Source organism: Trachurus japonicus, chromosome 14 (assembly GCF_045865225.1).
Source record: "Trachurus japonicus isolate A0001 chromosome 14, Traja_1.0".
In the NCBI taxonomy this organism is placed as follows: domain Eukaryota; kingdom Metazoa; phylum Chordata; class Actinopteri; order Carangiformes; family Carangidae; genus Trachurus; species Trachurus japonicus.
In genome coordinates, this window is record NC_140920.1 from 12,833,185 (window position 1) to 12,856,383 (window position 23,199).

General features: G+C 39.4%; 1 protein-coding gene across 18 annotated transcripts in view; it reads left to right on the forward strand.

The window, feature by feature from the left end:
* The window catches only part of LOC146974363 (RNA-binding protein Musashi homolog 2), a 226,014-nt gene that overhangs the window by 397 nt on the left and 202,418 nt on the right, over window positions 1-23,199 (forward strand). For 17 of the 18 annotated variants that reach the window (XM_085797610.1, XM_085797621.1, XM_085797614.1 and 14 more), the window contains exons 2-5: window positions 26-66; window positions 368-449; window positions 1,012-1,096; window positions 10,706-10,747. In XM_085797610.1, the coding sequence (XP_085653736.1) occupies window positions 26-66; window positions 368-449; window positions 1,012-1,096; window positions 10,706-10,747 (250 nt within the window). The remainder of the gene's footprint in view (window positions 1-25; window positions 67-367; window positions 450-1,011; window positions 1,097-10,705; window positions 10,748-23,199) is intronic. The other variant, XM_085797618.1, reaches the window with a different exon arrangement.

Sequence of the window (23,199 nt, forward strand, 5' to 3'; positions counted from 1 at the left end):
CTTCTGTTGTGTTTTCCCCTTACAGTAAAATGTTTATCGGTGGCCTCAGCTGGCAAACCTCACCAGGTGAGACTGTTATTCTCTTTTACACCGTATCCAGTATTTCTTGTTGTTTTGTCGCTGTGACTGAGTGCTCGGTCGGCGGAGCTGCTGGCGGTGTATGTGCGAATGTGGACCGTGCAGTAGTGTACTGTATGGGATATCTCACTAGTGTGTGCGCACGATGTTATTTTTGATCTCCGTCCATCTGAAGTCCTCTATTCGACCCCTATGCGCATCGCGGGGTGTTTTTTTTGAAATACAATGACAACATGCATGCCCATATGTTTCTGTCAAATGACCCGACATATTTTCCCTCTATCCACAGACAGCCTTAGAGACTATTTTAGTAAATTCGGAGAAATAAGAGAATGTATGGTGATGAGAGACCCCACGACAAAACGCTCAAGGTAAATACACGAGCTTTTTTCTACTTCTCCTCTCCAGTGCATGCAGCGATATCGCTTACTTTGTCCCTGTTTAGTATTAATCCAGCGAGTATGTGTGTTTCTGTGTCCGCGCGCGCATGTGGTCGTGTGTGTGTGTCCCTGTGTGCGCGCGCCTGCGTGTGGTTTCACAGCAAGCCAGATAAGCTTAAATGCTCACTGCTGTAAAGCTGCGGCCGAATGCAATTTGACATTGACTTTGTGACTGCACCACAATGTTGGTGTAGTGTCGTCTCATATTGTAACATACCAAATAATGATCAGCAGTGTCCTCAGTTTGAGGTTCAGATCTGCTACAGGACGTCCATAATGTGGATTATAATCACATTACCAAGAAATATTCTAACAATAATAAGGTCATATGAATATTATGCCTATTGTTGTGCAGCTTATTGTGCCAAGTGGAAATGTTTTTCGGTATTCAAGTATCTATTTGCAGGAAGCAAAATGCATAGTAATGTTTGGCTTTTGTCTGTATATGCATTTTAACATTGTTGTTTTCATCTTTGTGTCTTTTGTTTTGCAGAGGATTTGGGTTTGTTACGTTTACAGATGCTGCCAGTGTAGATAAAGTCTTAGCTCAACAACACCATGAATTAGACTCAAAGACGGTGAGTTGATTTTTATCTACACTTACATAAATGTTTATTTCTTGTTTTGCGCTGGCACTGCAAAGACCTTCAGTCCTGACTGTGTGACTGCCTAAGGCCTTGTGGGAAAACACCTCTTAGGTTGACAGCCTGTGTGGATCAAGGTCACGTATAAGGGCTAAATGTATGATAGTCCCATCAACACTAAGCCTAGCAATAAAACACAACTCCAGGGTGAATATTATGTGTTCACTTTCACTTCTGTGGATGAATGGGGCTGACACGCCCCCTTCTTCTCTGTAGCCACATGTGCAGTGAGCACATATCTCATGTTCCACTGAAGGGCGTCCTGTCCAGAATTGCTGCCTCGCTACTGTTTGACCCAGCAGATATTATATTGGATCACGCCTACTGCACTGATACTTTAAGTGTGAAAACAAGGTTTAAAACACTTCCCATAAAAATAAACAACATTTCCCTTATGTCATAAAACAGAGCTCATATTTGTGAGTGCACTAAACTGAAGACCATTAATCAGCTTTTATTTGAAACAGCAAAAATACATGAATCTAAATAACTGATTACTGATATGTGGAATAATTTGACCATAAAAAGCAATCCATTGGGAATATGTCAATATATTTCACATTGTGAATGTGTATTAAGTTTGAAAGGACCATGTGAATTTACTTGCCTAAAAATGACAATTGCTTCTCACTCATACTCCCAAACTCTCATTTTTGAAAAACTCGGATTTTACTTGGCTCTTGAAATTATCAGTACATAAATAATTAAGCATGCCAGTCGTTTTTGAGAGATATCTGTGGTGATGGATTAGATAGGGTTCAGCTCAATATTTGTCTGCGATTTCCACTCAGTAAGTGTCACTATCCAGAAACGGCAGCATAATTTTGGAAATGGAATAACAGTGCATGTTGAGGAAACTTGCTGTGTGTGCTACCACTACTGGGGACAATCCTAGATGGAGGGTTATTTTTCTAAAGTAGCAGCATATAATGTGGATGCTCCCCAGATCCCTACAGGATATGACCAGTAATGTAAATTTAACATTTGTTGTTCATTTATTCATATTCTTGGGTTGCAGTGTGATTAGCACAGAGCTGAAACAACTTGCTGTTTGTCATGCAGTGGACCTAACTTTAATTCCTTCCGGTTCTTTCAACTATAAAGTCTGTAGTAATGTCACTGCTCTTTTTTTAATTTTATTTTTTATATTAGGGGGCTCTGAGCTCTCTGGCCAGTTTTCAGAGCAGCTCAGTGATGGAAGCTTTACTTCTCCAAAAGGGCTTATGGGTTTAGTATTTCTACTGGTCTAAAAATGAATTATTTACCATTATAAAAAAGACACACACACCTTTACAAAATTATTGACAGCGCTAAATCAAAAATATATTGAGACTTTCGGGTTGCAGGATAGCTGGCCTCATCTCCCTCACCCATGAAATCCATACCAGACTTTGCTATTCTTCATTACACTCAAACTTTGTTCTTGAGTCTTTCTATGTGTGTGCATTTTAAGTATAATGACAGGCCCTTTCAGCTGTATTATGGTAATGGGGGTGATAAAAACATACAATGGTGCTTCAGTTTTGAATGAGTGAATATGGAGAGAAGACATGGTTCTTGGCATTGAAGTGACCAATAAGTAAGACTAATGGCATTGCAGACCTCGCAGAACATCTGTAGAGGGGCATATGTAGAGGCAGGTTAAGGGGCTGCTTGAAGGGATAACAATGCAAACGTACTTTGATGCAGAATCTGGAGCAGTTTGATAACTTCAAGCTTGACATTTTGAATGAACAATTTTGTGACAGCTTGACAGCATATATATTTACAGCAAAGGTCGGAGGGAGGGGGGGGTGTGCATGAGAGAAGGTTTGCACATAAAAAATATTCTGAACACCTGGGCGTTGGCCTACAAAGCCCAGTTTTGTGCTTATTCCAGATAAATGGAGCAATGCCTTGCCCGAAGGCAGCAGGAAATAGTTAAATTCCTTGTGCATTTTTAACTATTCTATTTAGATATTCATTGGATTTTAACTTACTGACCCCCCCTGCTCATACCACAGTCTTAAAACACTGCTACCTCCATGATGTGGCTGATTTATTGATTGCATAATAGTTTTTGCTTGCAGCTTAGATGTAATGTCATAATCAAGTGTAGAGCATTGTTGGCCTATTTATTTTCACATAGGCATTATAGTGAATGTTGGAAATAAAGGTTTATCTCACCCCTCTGTAGCATAATAAATGGCATGCAAAGTCAGTAATGTGAAATTACCATTTTGCAATTGTGAGCTAATTCTGTTTTATATTCATATAAAAAGATACAAGCATAGCAATAGATAGGCACATTAACAATAACATGACAGTATCACACTTACTATAGGCTGGTGGTCTCATTTGGCCGACTTATGTCATATTCTTGAGGTTTGACACTACAGTACCACACCCCATGACCTGAGCACTGACATTTCAGTGTCTGACATGCATTCATCTTTGTCTCTGAACAGTGACGTCAGTGCTCAGCCATAGCAAAGTTCTCTAAACTTGTTGCACATGCTTCGCTAAGGGAAAAAGGCGAAGTCACGCAAAGCTTGTCGTGAAACATTTCCTTTACGTTAAAAATTATTTTTAACATGACCTCTCAGGTGTTTCTTTTCCCCTAAAAAAAGAAAATCAAGTGTTTTGGCGGTGGAGTTTTATTCAAAAATGTTCATGGCCTTTTTTCCTCCCCCTATTGAAGACTGCTCACTGTAGAGAGCTGACAGGAAATTAGGAGAGAGAGAGAGAGAGGCCAGACTTGATCAGGGGATGTTGTGATTACATGGTCAGTGTCTTAAACCCTTAGGCCACCAGGCTACCCTGAATAAATTGTTTTTAATGACTATTAACAGAATCATTTTGGATGTTGACTTCTATACAGTCTATATTTAAAAAGATATGAAGCCCAATTAGACTTCCATTCCTGTCTGGTGTTAATGAAACAATTTTTTTCTGTGCAATTTATTTGCTTTGTTTCCAAGGGCGTGTATACCCCTAAACATGGATTAATACTGATAGACCTGTAATAATAGAGATAAGTCATGGCTATGGCTGAATTAACAACACAGTGAAACCATGTGGAGTATTTTTTTTTTTTTTGCAGGACATTTCTGACAGACCAAAGATCCTGTTGACTCAAATGCATGCAGAAATGGATATTTTCTATCTGCTAATGTGTTGTTGTTTATTTGTCAGTATGCAGTAGAAGATTACAAACCCAAGGCAGCTGTCTTTGTTGCCTTCCTAACCATTAGTCACTGGGCTGTATCTGATGAGCTGTTGTATATCTTTAACATTCACACTATCAAGATTGCATTGCATTGGGATCTATCATATCTCTTTATGAAGTTGCTCAGCAATAATGAAAAGGATGAACTGGTCCAGCAAGATGTGGATGGTTCTTGATGCGCTTGCAGATGTTGGTTTGATATTAGCCTCCTACTTTTTTTTGCAGTGCTTGAATGAATCCTTACCAGTGTTTTTGTCCCTCCTAACCTTGAACGGAGCGAGTGGCTGGAGGTGCTGTGACTGTGAACAAGTTGACTCATGCGGTATTATGAGTGTTCGTACAGGGAAAGTGAAAATCATACTTCATTTACATTTTTGCCCTTGTTTTTTCAAAGTTGAGCTCATTTTTATTTCACAGTTATAGTCAAACGTGTGAGTTTAATCAGGCACACTATAGCTCCTATTATTAGGAAATATTAGTTTATTACTTGTACTGATGCCTCGAATGGATTTCAGTGTGGATCAGCAGTTTGGCTTTGCATTTTTTTTTTTTTTCATCATGTGCTGTGCTCTCGGTCCGGTTATGAAAACACTTAGACTAGGATGAATGTGAATGAGACATATGGGGAAGAACAGCCTGGGGCTTCAAAACACACATGCTGGTAATTCAGAACATATTTACCATTTTTCATGATGCTTTGTTCAGTTTAGAAATATGCAACTCATGGCATCTGTTCCTGAAGATGTTTTCAAGGCAGGCCGGTATGAACAGGAGAGATCATATTACATGATTTTGCATTTAAGAAGTAACAGTTCAGGGCTTTACAAGGCAGGTCGATTGAATCCAGGTTGTTGTTTTCATTTTTTAATGTGAAGCAGTTAGAACCCAATTTTTTGAAATAAGACTTGATAAAATAGGCTTGTTGGGCCTACCAAAGGTTATGACAACTAAACGCAAAAATATAAATTTGTTCATGTCATGAATCACACCATTCATTGCAGTTTCTGTGGCCTCAGTCTTAATTCACTGCAACCTGTAAGACCCGGAGACATCTATGTTTCTTGTAAGATAAACATATTCTATGTGGTGCTGGCGTAATTCCAGCCTTTATTGAATGACTCCCAGGTCAGCCTGTGCTCGCTGTTTTGATGTTGTAGGTGAGACAGGAAACAACCCAAGAGGAAAGGAGGAGAAAAGGCTTGGACAAACAGCTGTTCTGGACAAATCTAAAGCCTGTTCATCAGGCAGGATTTTGGTGGTGAAGTCAAATTATTGAGCTAAACTCTGACTCGCTCTTGTTTAAGTATAGCAGGTGCTCCGTTTTCCGCAGTTAATTATAGCTGAAGGCGTTATTAGTTCATGCTGTATCTGTCTCTTGTCAGTACATACAGTGTAGATATCAGTGAATCTGGATCATACTCATAATGATGTTGCTTATTTTTAAGAGAGAGGGGGAAAAAACGGATGGACAAATTTGCCTTTTTCCTGGTGTTATTCCAAGGCAAAAATCAGTGGAGATTGACAGCACAGATATGAAACATTTATGTTGTAATTTCTTGTCTATTCCGTTGGTATCGCACGCGCGCACCTGTGGACCTGCTCACACACTTAAATTGGGGGAAGCTGCGGGCTTTGATAAGGCTTTTCCTTTTAGCTTAAACACCACATCATCAGGCCCACGTAGATATGTCTTAAGAGAGAGGAAGAGAGTTTACCCAGGAGCCGCATTAATATATGAAATCCTTTTGTAAGATGTGAACTTAAGATATATGCTGTTCCCCCTGCCCTGATCTCTCACAGTCGCATGCAAAAGCAGCCCTCTGAGACCCTGTAGTAAAAGGCTGTGGAAGATAAAAGATTGGGGGGGTAGGGGTTGCAGGGATTCCTCTTGGTCGGCTCTCATTTATTACGCTGACATATCATGTTGTGTGATGTCTTGAGGAAATACACTTTTGTTCTGTGTGAGATCATGTTGCATCATCAAACGTATAACAAATGTGAGAGACACTTCTTTAACATGTCACCCTCGTTCTCTCGTGCTCCTCGTGAACGTGGTTAGATTCACCAAAGATTCACCTGAGATGGCCATTTTGCAAAAGTAATTGCAGAGGCCTGTGATGATGACATCACATCAGAGATGTGCCAGACAAATGTACATAACAGGCACTGGCTGCATTAATTGAATCAATGGGAGACAGGAGCTCATACATCCTACAGATGGCTGTAGATAAAAGATGATGGTGTTGTAACCTAATCCGACCTGTTAGAATAAGATTTTCTCACAAAAAAACATGTTGATTTAAAATTTTGTTGCAAGTGTCAATTGTATTGCCATTTAGCTTTGACCTATATAATACAAAAAAACAGTACAATGCTATATCAATTTCCTATAGCCAAGGTGATGCCATCAAATATCTTGTTTGACCAGTTGTTCAAACCCCAAATTATCTGATATTCTGTAATGTTAAGGCAGGACGTTGTTGATATTGGACAAGGTCATATTCAACATATAACAAAACAATTGACTGTCAAGATGGTAGCAAATGGATTTTCTGTGAATCAGCTAGTTGATTACAGGACTACCATTAACCAGCTTTACCATTAATTCCAGTCATTCTGACAATCACTATATGTTATTATGTCCATGTCTGGCAACCTTTGTTGTCTTTGAACATGCAGATGTGCGTGAAAATCTGATTTGCATGCTGTAAAAACCCTTCTCATAGTAAAGGACATCGTCGTCATAGATTTAGTAGATTTTCTATGTTGTTGTTCAATGGTCAAATCAACCCTGAATGCTTGTTGAGATCACTATGACCTTCACATTTTCCACAGTATGAAAACAATAAACAAAAGGTAAATTCTGGGTGTTTACCTGCTTAATAGCTCTGCTCTGAGCAGCTAATCTCGCAACCAGTAAAACCTAATGTTCAAAGGTGGAGCACATTCAAATTCAGAGCAGATTGTTCATTCAGCTCCAAGTCAGGTTTCCAAATATCTATGCGCTGTTTAGTTTGTGTGCACTGCTGGTGATGCTTCCATGATAAAAATTTCCTAGAGGCAGATTAATAAAGTACTTTTACTGCTACTAGATGATAGTGATACGGCTACAGCTGGATGGGAGGTCTCACATTTTACACTACGGTTATGTGTCGTCAGTTTATGACACTTAATACGTTATGGGAATTATTTTGTGCTGAAGCGCTCTAATATGCTTCTTGGTACACATGTTCCCTAAAATTGCCTGCTCTACTTCGACATCAGCCTGTGATTTGTTCCCAGAATTCATTTCAACAAGCCATAGAGAATACGCCTAAACTTGTTGCGTTCAGCTGCTGGGAAAGCAATAGCACACAGCAAGAACAGGAGAGTGCTTTTCCCCCTCAAGCCCATTAACAAAAGTACTTTTCTTAATGGTTTTTTAAATAGTGTTAAAATTTTTGAAGGCATTGATGGATGAATATAGACTTGAGTGAAATAAGATGTGCAAGTACTGTATGTGGAATTACTTAAACAAGAGCAATGCCCACGTCTGATTGAGTGATCCTAAAGCCGATGGTGTATGTGTTACATAACAAAAAGGTTTCAGAAAGGAAGTATCAGGTGAAGCCGAGACGACATGATGCGTGGTTCAGTGCTACACAGTGCAAAGCGTAATGCCTATTTTAACTTATGGCCTTAAGTATTAGGGCACTTTCAACATAGAAATCACATGAATATGTAAAGTGAGAGGAAAAAAAACAATTGCAACATCTCCCCTCCTCATAAATTAAATTTCTCAAAGGAGTCATTCATCATAAGTTGTGACCTAAAAAGGTACAGCTACAGCATTTCTCAGAAGGATTGGTTAGTAAGTCCTCATTGCCTAATTTGCTTGCATTGCTCCGAGTGTGATTTAAACAATCTTCGGTATCAGCCTCATTTTAATACAGTTCTGTGGCTGCAATTCTCCCCATGCAGTAATTCTAATATTATAAAAACCAGACCGACAGAAAACTATATGAGCTCCATTGTTGCTGTGTTAAAGTGCACTCTTGTGCAAACATGGGTCTTCACAGTGAGCAGAAACCCCTCAGCAGGACGGAAAAAATCTATTAGTTTAAGCAGTGTAATGAAGTGTGATTTGATATGTTTTGTATTGGCTTAAAAAGTAAGATACATTACCAAGTATAGGATTTTGGTATTCAAAGCATAACGTGTTGTGTTTGCTCAAATAGGGTGCACAAAATAATTGAGTTTGAATTGGTTATGCCTGGGGCTAAGTGCTAAAACAAATCTTTAAATGAAATTCATTACAAGCAGGGTTGCCATACCCAGGTGTTATTGAATTCATTTCTCATTTTGACCTGATTTAGAACGATAACAGTAATAACTGAGACTGACAGAAAAGATGACAATGACATTGCACATCATGGTTTCCCTTCAAACACATTAAAATGTAGTCAGGCTCAATGGTTTAATTGATCTGTGCAGATGGTGTCTTTTCTTCTCCTGTTCCTTGATTCATTTTCTCTCTGTTGTTTTCCTCAGCAGACAGAGATGTATATATTTTCTTAAATAAATCCATCTGTGCTCAAGGAGCAACTTTAACCAATAGTAATGGTATACTGATTGTACATATTTCAGTATAACACGCTGCAAATAAATATGGAACCACATGAAAAGGATTCTTTGTTAAATACAAATGAGTAATACTCTGCCAAAAGAGGAATTTGATCCGTTTCTTTTTTTGGAAGCTCTCTTTTTGGAATGCATAGGTATCCAGGCAAGGACAATTTGGGGATGACATTGCTGTTTGTGATAGTTCCTCTTCATTCTAAGTGCAAGGTTGATGAGACACCCCCACCGCATACCTTCATCCAAGTGAAATTAACGAGGAAAATGAAGCTAATGAAATAACAAGCACAAGATGGAGAAACAGGCTGATCTGACGCATCCTCTTGGTTATTTGGCAATATCTGGAGGCATCACCGGCCTCAGACTCTCATTTTCTCCCTGTCATATTCAATCAGGGATTCATGCCTAAAATAAAAGTGATTCTCTGCCGCAACCATGACCAGCAGAGCGACGGCCAGGCCAGCTCCAGCACAACAAGTATTTTTGTAACAGCACTGGTTCTTTCTTAATATATATCAGTATAGCATCGGCACATAATTTGGTAGTATCAATATTTTGGTCTGGAGACACAGGCAGTAATTACTAGTAATTGATATGTGGTTTCTAACACTGCATTGCCCGATACAATGAATGCAGTGCCTAGAATGTGTCATTGAGCTCCATCAATTGTAGATAATTTGCTACAGTAAGTAATGAGGTCAGTGATATTGGCCGACTTCCTTCAAATCATCATTATAACAAATTTTGTGGTGCCATTGCGATTTAAATTATTGAAATGAATGCTGTTTTGTTTTTAACCTAAAGGTCTTCGCGCCGACAATCCTGACTCACTTAACTTGAAGTCAAACCAGTTATTGGGCCAAATATCTGCACCATCATAATTAATAAGCAGCCAGCTAATTGGCCAGCAGTAAATATGAGTGATTGGCTGTTTTAGAGCAGGGATTAATGTAGTGACTAATGAGGGTCTGTTATTGCATAGTGCATTTAATGGTATTTTACAAATGAACTAGTCATTGTGAATTGATTTAATATTAGAAAAAGTATTAACTCGAACATTTCAGTGCTGTTTGCTCTTTGTTTGGTCTGAATTGTTGGGACGTGACACTACCTGTAATCATGACCCCGTCTCTCTTTATAAATAACTTCTAAAAATAACATAACCCTGATCAGATTGTGGGACAAAGGTTGAAAAAATATTTCAAATCTCAAAGCTCACATCTGATGTTGCAGACCACGGTGTAACAAACAGTTCTTTTTTTTCTTCTCTACTTATTGCCACTTTGTTGGGTCATTCATGTGCACTTAATATGCAATTGCAATAATTTTCGACAGCTCTTGAATGCAGCTTCTAAAATTCAAAGGCAGACTGTGTGAATCGCCACAGGCTGATTATGCAGCTTTTGTAAATCTTAATGGCTCAGATAAATTATCATCAGGGCGAGCTAAAAGTATCACATTTTAATACATGAAATTACAAATATGCGTTTCTATCATGGAAATACTATTTTGTTCTTGACCACAATGGATTTAAAATGTAACCATGTGAATGGTCTCTTGTGCTCAGCTCAATAAAACAGCTCACAATACTCTCGGGGCTCCCCTTTTTCTTTTCTAGGTTTTAGAAATATTTTCAACACCTGTTCATTGCTTTTCACCCTTGAAATATCACAGTTTCTCCTTTAACAACATTTTTGCTATTCTCTTCTCATTCTCAGATTGATCCTAAGGTTGCCTTTCCCCGTCGCGCCCAGCCTAAGGTAAGAATAAATTGGTCACTAACCCTGCTCAAAGAAAATGATTATGTCTCATGTCACTAGCTTACCTAATTTTGTGTGCTCACACAGCAGATACAAATAGGCAGCGGTTGTCTGTTTGTTATTGTAGAGAAATACCTCGTCTGGCTCCAACTTTCTCACCTTGTCTATGCTGCCTCGCCAAAGCAATTAAAGTTGGACATATTACACTTAAAGGGAATTTTCAGCATGATTGAAGTTACAGTTTTTTTTGTATTACCTCAGTTTTTCATATCTACTTCATTTTTTCAGTTTTTGCTATGCTTACATTTGTACTTCATCCCTCATCACAGTTGTTTTTAATGGCAAATAGCTTGAAATGAACCGTCTTATTGCCACAGTATATCTCCATTGTAGCAGTGGATCCCACTTTCAGTCTGCTATTAAATCAAATCAAGCTTTATTGTCTGTCAAATGCTGCAGAATACACAGCGAGTGGTGAAGTGGTGGCCTTTGGTTAGACTTTGGTTAAGTTTGGTGTCGGGAGAATTCACACCCTATTGCAGCATTTTTGAGGGTGCACATTAATGTGAAATGGCAAGGTTTCTTTTTGTATGTGATTAGCCCTATATTAGCTTGACTGAACTGGCAAGAAATGATTGCTGACTTCTTTTCTCACTTGACAGTGATGAATTACATTTGCTGGCTGAATTATAAGTCTGTTGAGTTGTTTTCTGTAGCATTTGCAGTTGAATGGGACTGAATGACATAAGTGATTTTCGAAATATCTCGAATTGTAGCGCGTGCATGCGGAGATTGTCCCAATTAGCGCCAAAACAATAGATGATTTAAAAAATGAGCCAAACTCCAATCACACAGGAACTGTCGCATGACCTCCTCATGATGCATATTATCTTTTCCTTTCTTGATTACTGGTCTTGAGCAGTTCTAATGACAATTAAATATTCAGCGTGCGCAGATGGTGCTGTGGTGTAGTCAAGGGCTTTGTTGACATGCCCTCTCACACCATCCCCCAGCATTTAATGTGCAGACTATTGCACAGTACAGTGTAGCACTATTCAGCGTTGCGATCAGGGCTTTTTCCACCTACACCAGGTGGAAATCGATAATAGATTTTCTCCTTCCCACCAGATCAGAGAGAGCCATTGTTAAAGAGTTGTTCAGGTTTCAAATGAGGAATTGGCAGTGCAGGCTTTCAAAGCCACAGCACATGACTTAAGGATATCGGCATATGGTTGAGAAACTACCAGTGTTTTCTTACATGGCGAGTATATCACTTTAACTTCTTCTCTTCTGAGGCTTGCTCATAAAAGTTGTTTGATGATGCTTCCAGTTTCTTAAGTGAACCAGGAACTCTTCTTGCTGTCATGGTTATTGTTAATTTTTTTTTTTTAACAGCGTTATACTCTTATTTCAGGAGTGACTCAGAGAGAGAAATACAATATTTTGAGCTGTTCAACAGGTCTAAAACATATTTATCATTCTACCTTGCGTGATTCATAACTCAGTGGAATAATGACACCATAACAGAATTTGTGGCACTGCAAAAGCCTTGTACGAATGATTTATAAAATGGCTATAGGGCATGCTTGTTAGAGAAGAAAAATGGTTGTATTGAATGTGGATTATAAAGGATCTTAAAGCAATGGGATTAAGCCAGATAGATTAACATTGCATGGGTTTGTACTTTATGTTCAATTGATTTAAGACCTTTAAAAGAGGTCCCACTCTGAGGTTCCCATTTAGAAAGTCCTTTCTGTCTTGCATTTGCTTTCTTTTGTCCCTCTTTCCCCCTTCACTGTCTGCCTGGCTGCTTATGCAGCTGTTGAATAGGCTTCGTTCTTGTTTAAAGAATCTCGGCTTGGCAGGTGCCTCAGTAGCACGGGCTTCGGGGAGCAAATCGTGACGAGACCAATCAGCGTTTATTTTCTCACGGCTAACAATGACCTCACAAGTAACCCTGCCAATGACCTACCACTGCTGAATGCTGCAGTATGGTAAAACTATACAGTATGTACAGCACGTAGAGCAATGCTGAAAACAGACAGGAAGTGAAGGTGAACACAGAGGACATTTCACTGTAAACAACTGAAGGTGTTTGCACCGGGATGACAGGATCACAGGAAAAACAACTTGTATCAGCAGCAATAACTGACACTGCCCCAAAACCACAGGCAGTTCCACTGTAAAGAGGCGGTCAGAGACAGACAGACCGGAGTTTGGCAACAACTAATCATTAGGCTGTACTAAAGTAGACAGCCTGGAGAACATATAATTTAAATCTGATGTGACATCTATGACAAAGTCGACTTGCTAAGAAGATTTGTATAGGTTCCAACAATGCTGAAGGATTTTTAGTGTGAAACATTTGTGTTTAGGAAGGCCAGCGTTGTGCCTGGATTGCAGGTTCCTGTCATAATGACACATGGATATGTTCTTGAATGACTTTTCAGTCACTGGCTGCTGATAGCATCAGCTTTACCTACTGCCTTTGAAAATCTTGATAATGTTTAATTTAGATAATGTGTTTTCTTTGTCCGTGACTCTATACTAGAAATTTGGAAAGAATGTCAGGTAACTATAGGATCTGTTGTTTAAAAAAAACAAAAACACAAACATGCCACAGAGATGCAAACTGGCACACACATAACAAACAGATAAAGCTTATCTTAGGACATAAAAAAACATTTTGTATTAGAAAAAGAAGCTGTGCTTACAAGTCGTGTTGGAGGTATCAATGCAGACTAGGCTGCAAATATTCAGGGATTAGGTTGCATCTGTGGATGATTGACAGATGAGAATGAAAAGGATTAAACAATGATGATGTGATGCAAAGTGCTTTATGCACATTCATTTATGCCTTGCCTTCTTCGAGCCTATTCAGCTGGGCTGGGGTTAGCCATGGCTTTATTAGATAGGCATCTAAAAGTAGCTTTAAAATGCCAGGATTTTAAATGTGCTGGTGTCTCAACGTTTAGTTTCACAACAAACATCAGTTCTCAGTTCCCTGTCTTGGTGACAAACATGCTCTTATTTGGTGCCATTCCTTGTGATAGATGCAGAATATTGATATTATTGGAGGTTATTTCTAAAATATGGATATGACTACAGATATTATTAACACCATTTGATATTATGTCTTAACAAGACATCGGCAGTGTTACCCGAAGGAATTTGGGAGGAATCTGCCTTTAAGTGTAAAAAAACGTGTTTTTTCCTGACATTGCAATGTGCAGCTCACATTAATAACTGCAAAGCCAACACAAGTTGTGATCGATCAGTCAATCACCTTTTGAGCTGAATCAGACAGAACCTGATGCGTTCTCATCTTACTATGAGCGTGTGTTTCGATGCAGCTTCAAACAACCACCCCGCTCTTTAAATATGAGGCCATGGCCTGATGGTTCACTACAGCTCATTTCAAGTTTAGCTTCACAAGCCTGATACTAAATTTCATAATCATTTCTTTTGATAAAACCCTGTGGGAAGCCCAAGTGTCTAAAGAGCTTTTAAGAGACTGTTGCTGTAGCATATTTTCTATAGTTCTTTGTTTTTATGTATTTTTGATACATGACATTCAACACAGGTTCATATACTGACTGAAAACTATTTTAATGTACATCACATTTATCCAAACCCTCCTTTTCCTCATCTAAATTTCTTGTATTACTGTACTGAGAAAACCTACATGTCTTTTTAGTGTTGTGGCTGCGTACTGTATAGGAAGTGGTAAAGAAGATGAAGATGAGATGATGCTGCTCCTTGCCGTCTTCCTTGTTTGATATTTCTCAGTAAGGCTCATAGTGAAAAATGTAAACGAGGCCTTCTCTCAGTTTCCTTGAGGAATCAAAGCACCGGTTTCTGCCGACATTGCTCGAGATTTACCACTCAACTGTTGGCGTCATTACCGCTGCTGCCGCTGCTTTTGTTTCCCACAGTGGAGTCACACACAACCATGGCATGTCCCAGCATGATTTTAATTGCCAGCGGGACTGTGGCCACTTCAGTGGGAGATGAGTTCTGATAGCTTGTTATGGAAATGAAAAGAAGGAGCATTTACAGAGCCATGCGAATGGTTGCCATTTACAGAGCAATGGGCATTTCCTTGCACCTCATAAAGGGATTTGCCTCGTAAACCATCCCGAAACAGGTTGTCACTGTGATTCTGGCAGGATTCTGGCTCCAGAAAGAAGAGTGGATTTGTGCACCAATAGATGTGTGTTGCGCACATCTATTCATTTGTGATGACAGTTTTTTGTTTGTAATGACAGTTTTCTTTCCTGCAACTTCTCTCTAGTATTAAACCGCTTGCATCAATGTCAGCGAGGAGCACGGCTAACTGAGATAGTACACTGGCTGAGGTAATTCTGGGCTATCAGTCAAAAATACCATCAAAGCGTTGTCCCAAATTTTACTCCAGCCTGTGACAGCTGTGACTGTGTGGCTTCCCTGTTCGTGGCCTACTGTTAGTGTTGTGCACTCTCTTCCTTTTGGCCTCTTTTTTGTCTAACGCTTTGTCTCTCCACGTCACGTTTTTCTCCTTTTACATTCTTTTTTCACTCACTCACACGCACACACTCACACACACACTTTATGTGAATGGCAAATTGACCGGTTCCCCCACCTCCTCCACTTGTCTGCATCCCACACGTGTCTCTCAGGGCCCCTGTGTGTGTACTTAATGTTCTTACCTGCAGAAAAGACTCTCAGGTGTATTGTGGTTCTTGAGATTTCAAGTCTTAAGTTTTAATGAAGTCTAATAATAAAGCCGCATGAAAAAATACACATTCTCATCCCCTGCGCCTTTGTTGTGTATGACATGATATTGCACTCACTCACAAACCGTATTAAAGAGGCACAGTTGTGTAGTTTAATATACAAATTCAAAACAAACTTGTACATGTTCTCCCACGTCCTCCCTTTCTCTCTCTGTGCTCTTTCCTCTGCTTCTTTTTAGTCTTTCAGGATTACAAGGCCTTGTAAATCCAGTCTTACACCTTGCTCAGTTATTTGATCTAGATTTAGCATTATGATATTCCCCTTCTCAAAATGATCCTTATTTTAAATGACACAGCTCACTGCTGGGAAAATGAAACCTCCGTAGCTGCCAGCCCCTTTGAATGTCCCTGTGAATTTATTAAAAGCACCAGCTTCCCTCCATTCCAACTCAGATCTGCACAGCTGCACGAGTCTGAAAGAATATTCAAGGACAAAAGTCCTTAATGTAGAGCAGAATGTCATATCAATATCGTTTGTTCAGCTTCACCGTTTGCAACCCTGAGTCCTTCCAAGTATTTATTTATAATGTGAAAGAAGATTATTTCTTATTATATGTTTCCTTATTTAAAGGAATTTCCGCCAGGCAGATAGAAACACGGAGTGGGGAAAGAGGAGGAATGAGATGAACTTTGTAAAAGCTATTATCTAAAACCCAATGTCACATTTCGGGGCATATGGCACAGGACTTATCCCGGTGAGTGACCATGATGTCCAAAAAAGATATTTACTGTATTTCTCAAAATAAACGCAGTTTTGAAATAGGTTTTTACAACTGACACTTAACACACTGACATTTCACTGAGACCAAGCCGGCCTGATAGTGAGCAAAGAAAACTTGGACCAGGATGACGGAAAAGTGACAAGCAAGTTGATGGGAATTCTTCGCTGTCACTGTCCTCTCACCTCTGGGGAAAAAAAAAACAGATGTGCAGCCAACATAAGTAAAGCCTTCTTTAGAAAGGAGGATGTCGCAAGGAGTTGTTTTCCCCCTGTGGTAATGGCTGCTGTGCTGAAGCTGGAGATGGGTTTAAATCCCTGACCCGTCAGCTCCTTTGCTTTCAGTGGCCTCAGTGGAACTGCTCCAGATGAAAATGGGGCCAGAGCACAGACATATGAATGACTGTTTGTTTGGTGGTCAGACACAATCACCAACTGAGTGACCCAGTTAACGGCTAGTCAAAGCGATGCTCAGTTTGATTCTTGCATGTTATTTTTTTTCACACTTTCTCTCTTTTTTGAAAGCTTTCCTTCAATAGTTAGTCTCCAATGGAAAGATAAATGATCTGTAAATGTAAATGAGATGCAAGGGTATTTCTTTTTTCTTTTCTTTTTTCCCCCCACTGCAAATAACATGAACACACGTTTCTTTTGTTTGAATAATTGCCATAATGTTTATAAATGGAGTTTACATACACTGTACAGTGTGTGTGATTCCTTCTTTCCCTGACCTCCCTCTTTTCTGCTCCGGTCTCCTTGGTTGCCGGTGGAGAGTAATTAGGTTTTCTAGGGGATTGAGGGGTTTTCAATGCTTACCAATGGCAGCAGTCAGGCAGGCTAGCGCTGGCAGGGCAGAGAGGACAGAGGGCTGTGCAGGAGCCTGGCACTGCTAAACCTGATGCTGACTGACAGTAATGAGGAGAGCCTGCTAGCCAGGATAGAGAGGAGAAGAGAGCAGAGGAGAGGAGGGCATGGACCTCCACTATACCTCTCAAGACCTCTTATCAAAGCTGCTCTGTGTACGCACACGCGTGTACACACACAGGGAAGAGGGGGGGCGGGAAACAACAGCAACACAAGCACACACACGTTTAATGTGTGCTTGGTACATCAGAGCAAATGCATCACTGGGCTGTGTTATATCAGCCTTGTTTGGCTTTACTCATGAACCTTATAGAAAGGATCAAAAATGAAATATGGTATGTTATAGCAGCAGCTGCAGCTCCACTGGTGGAAAAACAGGAAGCCAAAAACTGTAAAATAAAAATAAAAAAACAGTATATATATACGTATGTGCATATATACACACACAAATGAATATGTTTCTGTTTTTCCTCAAATATGTAAAAGTACATTGTAGCCTATGTTTCAATATATTTTGTCTGTGTTACCATAGTTACTGTTTAAAATAAAAAAAACTGGTAACATTTAAAAAATGTTTAGTTCTGTCGCTGACAAAGTAAGTGGCTTGGGTCAGCACAAACCAACAGTGAGTCTGACCTTTGATTACGTGACAGCCTTGTTCTGGTTTTACATTATATGAACACAGACTCCACCCATTCCAATGTGAAAAACTAAGATTTTGAATGAAGCAGAGAGGCACTTAACTCTGAAAGTCATCACTTGAGGGAGTGCCTGTGGCAGCTCGAGAGGCAGATGAGGAATGCGTTTCTAATTTTTTAACAGTGACCTTTTTGAGATTGCATTTGAATGAAATACTGGAAATAATTAAAAAGGGACGGCCAGCTTAATCAGGGTGATGAGTTCCATTGTGTTGTCAGACACATCACCTTGCTGTCCAGTGTTGAATTCTCATTACTTCTCAGCACCTTCACCCACCCGACTCGTGTTTCTGCCTTCAAACATCCTGTCTGGGATTTGTCCAACAAAAAGTGAGAGGTGCAGGTGTGTCAGGGTGTGTGTACTTATTGCAAACAGAGCTACTGTATAAATACTGTACACGCATCTCTGATTTGAAGTATTATACCACATGTTTAGAAAATCCAGTTTGTGTCTTTTGTGTGTAAAATGCAACTTTACAGCTGCATGATTATGTTAATACTTAACACTTTTAGACAGATATGCCAAACCAGCGCAAAATAATATGTTCACCTGGTTCATTTGAATGACTTTGGTGAAATGCGTTGTATTTTGTAGATCGCCCTCTTGTTTATTAGGATTATTTTGCTCAGCCAACTCCAGCGTCGAGGTTTTAAACATACGATACATACAGTGCCTCTCAGTTTATTTGTAATTGTGGAAGTAAAGCTGAAGTCATTTTGTGTTGGACGTGTCGGTCTGATTGGAGGATTGCCTGCCCGGCTCACTGAAGTGTTCTGCCATGATTGGATCCAGTTGTCATTGTAGAGTAAGATATTGGAATCTCACAGGCCAGATTGCTCTTTCTCACTTGTGTGACAGTTCATGCTCTGTAGTTTTCATGTCCTGCCCTGGTTTATTTATTTATTTGTTTTCTTTCTTTCTTTTCCTTTCTTTTTTTTTTCCAGGGGCACCAGCCTCTCAGATTAAGAATGATATTCTTTCAGCAAGACAAGCCTGTCAGGTTATTAGTCGTGCCATTGTTGGTGGTGTGATTAATAGTGATGGCCGGTGGCTTTTGTTGCCTTCTTTTTGGTTGGACTGCTTGTTTGCAACATGTCACTGCATCCACACTCTGGCTTTGAAGAAGCTGCAATGTTATATCCTCTAATTAATTGGAAAAATACATTGGGCCCCTGCTTGGATCATACCACTACTTCCTTTTACGTGGTCGTGGTGGTGTCACTTTTAGCCCCACTAAATATCGAGGTTCATGGTTTACTATTCTTAAAATCAACCTAATGTTTGGTTTTGTCACAGTTCTGCCACAGTCAATACAGCAACACTCTAATAATAACCAAACATGACTGGATAGGCAAGAAATAACAAGCAGCAAACAGAAATATATTCTATGCTGTAATTACATATTTCAGAACTTGCACTGTTATTTTACTTGTCATCCTCAGCAGCTACGTGATATGTGTGTGTGTTTTGTGTTTAACCTCAAAATATCTTCACTAGAAGGTGAGTGTGGTGTGTCTGTTGTCACTCTGATGTATAAATATTGTGTAATTAGCTGAAAGCATTCAGAACATTGATTCTTTGTTGTTTAATTGCAATATGCCTTAATTATCGGCTATTTGTGTCACTTGAGCAGACGAGCCTTGATGAAAGATAAAGCGGTCAACAGGATATAACGGTTTCAAGAGTATTAACATAAAACTATGCAACAGATGCAAAGTTCTGAGGCAGGAGATGAAATTGCTCGTGATAAGACTCGTACGCCCACCATTCAGCTCTTTCTGATTGTCATGCTATACTTCTGCGATTTCCACCTGATGCGGGAGCCACTGAATGGCCGCTGTTGTTGCTCGTACTTCGCCTGGCCACTGCTTAATAGATCCCAACGGCCACCGTGGCAGAAAATCTGCATGGTATTGTTGGTAGTAGGAAAGAGCCAGATAGAATCTGAGGGTCGAGCTATAACAAAGCATGACAGGAAGGATGTGCAGCAGTACAGTCAGCCAGGCATGCTGCTCCACATTTATTGTGGGGACCCTCACCTGCTCGTTCTCTGGTAGGTGGTCTGTCATTCACTTCCATGATAATATGAAATTCCTCGACCTAAATGGAGAGTGAACAAAACTGGTAGCTTTTTCTTTTTTTTTTGTTAACACCTGCTCTAGAGTAGAAATGTGGTGTTATTTTGTACATGTGTATACAGTTATAGAGACATGCTGCATCTGTTGCACTTTGTCACATTGTGTGACTAAAATAATATAGCATGTATGTGTAAGACACCAAGTCTTCAATACTGAATTACTGCATCTAAGTCAGGGCGCTAAAGAGCTTAGCTGTTCCTCTACATAATGCCGCGGTCCTCAGCTGTGACCTTTCTCTTCCGCACATCATTCATGATTATACTGCTGACATGTTGGCTTATGCCAATAATTTTTCATAGGAGGCAATGTCAGCCACATCATATTTTATCATCTGGATAAATTTGTGTTGTGTTTTCATGTGGGCTCTCCATAATTTGTATTTGTCTGTTTATGTGCCTGTCCTAGAGATTAGATTTTGCATTTAATTTAACTCGGAAAATAATTCAGGTGTAAACACAGTCTGGCATCAGAGGGGAAAATACTTAGTTTAGTTTAGTTAGCTGCTAAATGAGTGATATGTAACATGAATAAATAAAGTGCACGCATGTAGAAACGTGTGAGATGTGAGTATGCAGTGAATGTGAGTGATGATCGCTCGCCAAATGGGAAAAGAATGAGAGAAGGGCCGAATAATGAAAACGCTAATTTTATGTATGATTATTTGATGCATTTTGAGATGTTATTGCATATGGATGAACAATTTTCAAATATTCATTTTTTTACAGTCAGATTTTATAGTCCAAATTAATGCTTTTCATGCTTAATGAAACTGTCTCCTGAGTGATGTTGTTTCTAAATGCACCTTGCACAGTATATTCCTGGCTCCCTGCTTAGAAGTCACAAATACAACTATTTATATTTGAGTGCTTTGGCTTCAACCTTGTAGCAAAAGCTTTTTTTTTGTCATTTTTGTGGCAGTTTTTTTTATGTTAAAAATTAAACAGCATCGAGCTACTTAGTGCCACCATGGTTAAAGAAAAAAAAAGTTAGTGTATTGGTTGTTCAATTAATGTAATGACAGTGGTTATTATAGACAGACAACATGTCTTTATACATTTTCCTAACAATAGAAGTAACCTCCTGGCTGTTTGCACTGAATGTATGGCAGTGCTAATTATCCCCTCTGAATACCAAACAATAACATCATAATCCATAACCTCCACAATTACATCAACTGTTGACACAGTTGTCGGTGTTTTTCAGCCGGTGACCTTGTCATGCAGTGTTTTTTTCTTTTTCAATTTGACCACACTCCCTCCACTAATTGTGAGTGCTGTTTTTTTAATAAAAGGAAATGTTAACTGCTGTTTCAGGTAGGACCTAAAGGCTCTCTATTTATTTTAATTGAAGGAAACACACATCTGAAGTAATTGCTGCACATTATCTATTCTTAGAAAATATTCAGTGTTATTATCAGTGTCAAGCTTGGCTTTTCACAGATTTGATTTATTGTGTCGATTGTGAGATTTCAATATTTACAATTAATTCGACTTAAAATGGGATATAATGCATCTTGGCAGCACATTTACAGTATTTGCCACTCACAACAGTTTTCCTTTTTTTCCCCACAAGGTTTTCTAGTTGAGCCACTTTGCTGTTTCAATTATGGTCAAACTGTCTTTGCCACATGGTAGGGAGGTCAGTGCTTTTAAAGGGAATGAGAAGACCTAATTTAATTGACTGTGATTGTGACCGGCCTCTAACCATATCTACTGGTAATGTATTCCTTCAAATCCAGCCCCTTTTTTTGCGACTGCACCACAGGTATGCCCCCGCTGGGCCACGGTCTTTGGTCGCAAAAATTACCAAAAAACGTGTCCCTGCACCTTAGACGCTCTACATGTGGTACTGGCATGAATTTGCATCACAGCCTGTGCTTTCGCCTGGATTCATTAAAAGAAGACCCCTTGTGACACTCGGTCGGAAAATGCAAAAACAACCTCTCGAAGAAAAAAAAGGGAGAAAAACCCTCATTTCCCTCTGTTGCCACTGGAAAGTGGTGGAGAAGGTGAAATAATCAAACAGAGGTACTGCATAAAGGAGGTCAAGTCCAGCTTGTAACAGTTATTTTGTGACTTAATTTTCTCCTGTGTTATCGTACAATAATGAAAAGTGTTGACAGATTCATTTCCTTGCTGCTATCACCTAAGACCATTTTGTGATTTCTAATTGATAGCTACATGCAGCAATTTTATAGCACGAGACAATTTTATAGCGCTTTTAATTAGACCAACTTTGACCTTCTGTTCGCTTTGCATTTATATTGCTCCAAATTATTTTCACCTTCTTTCTTCATTAACTTTTGTCAAATGAGTATGGGCATTTACAACATTGTAAACCATACATTCACTGTATGAAATATGGTGCGGCTCAAGTGAATTGATAACGCTCTGTCACATTAATTGTTTGATTGATTAAATGCAATTAAACAATCTGTGAAATGAATATCTTTTTATTTGCTCTTGACCCCGGAGAGATTTTTTTTGAGTAAAGGACTTAAACACCGTAGAGAAATATAACATAAAATAAAGTAAATAAAAATACCTTGGTGGAATGAGGCTGTAACAACCACTTAGCTGTCTAATTGACTAAGAGGGGAAGCCCTTACATACGTCATTAGGGAATACAGGTGCATGATGACTCTCCACTCAGATAAATCCTTCGTATGGAACTAGTTAATCTCCCATGTAATACTGAGCAGATGTGTGTATTGGTAAATGAATAAACACCAACCTCAAATGAATCTCAATTGAGCACATGTTTAGTATTCATTTGGACTTCATCCACTTGAATGAATATTGAATTTGTATGAACATGCCCGTCAACAACTATCACGTGTAGTTATCGCCACCCAGAAAATGTCACTCTGGAAACATTAAAGTCCACAGGTATTCTCACGACATTGAGTCATTTACACCGACTCAGTGTAGCAGAGCATTCAGTGGGTGAACGCCACAGAGACTTGGCAGTCAGGTGTTTACAGGGCTAATGTGGAGTGCTCTACTCCTTGGAGAATTTGCATCCCATGTAAATCTTCAGTTCAAACAGGCACAATTTAAGTGAGATAATTTGACACCAGGAGAGGAGAGGAAAGAGAAGAGAAGAGAAGAGAAGAGAAGAGAAGAGAAGAGAAGAGAAGAGAAGAGAAGAGAAGAGAAGAGAAGAGAAGAGAAGAGAAGAGAAGAGTAGAGAAGAGAAGAGAAGAGGCGTTTACCTCCACTAGTAAAACAGAGTTAAATGACAAGACTCTATTCACTG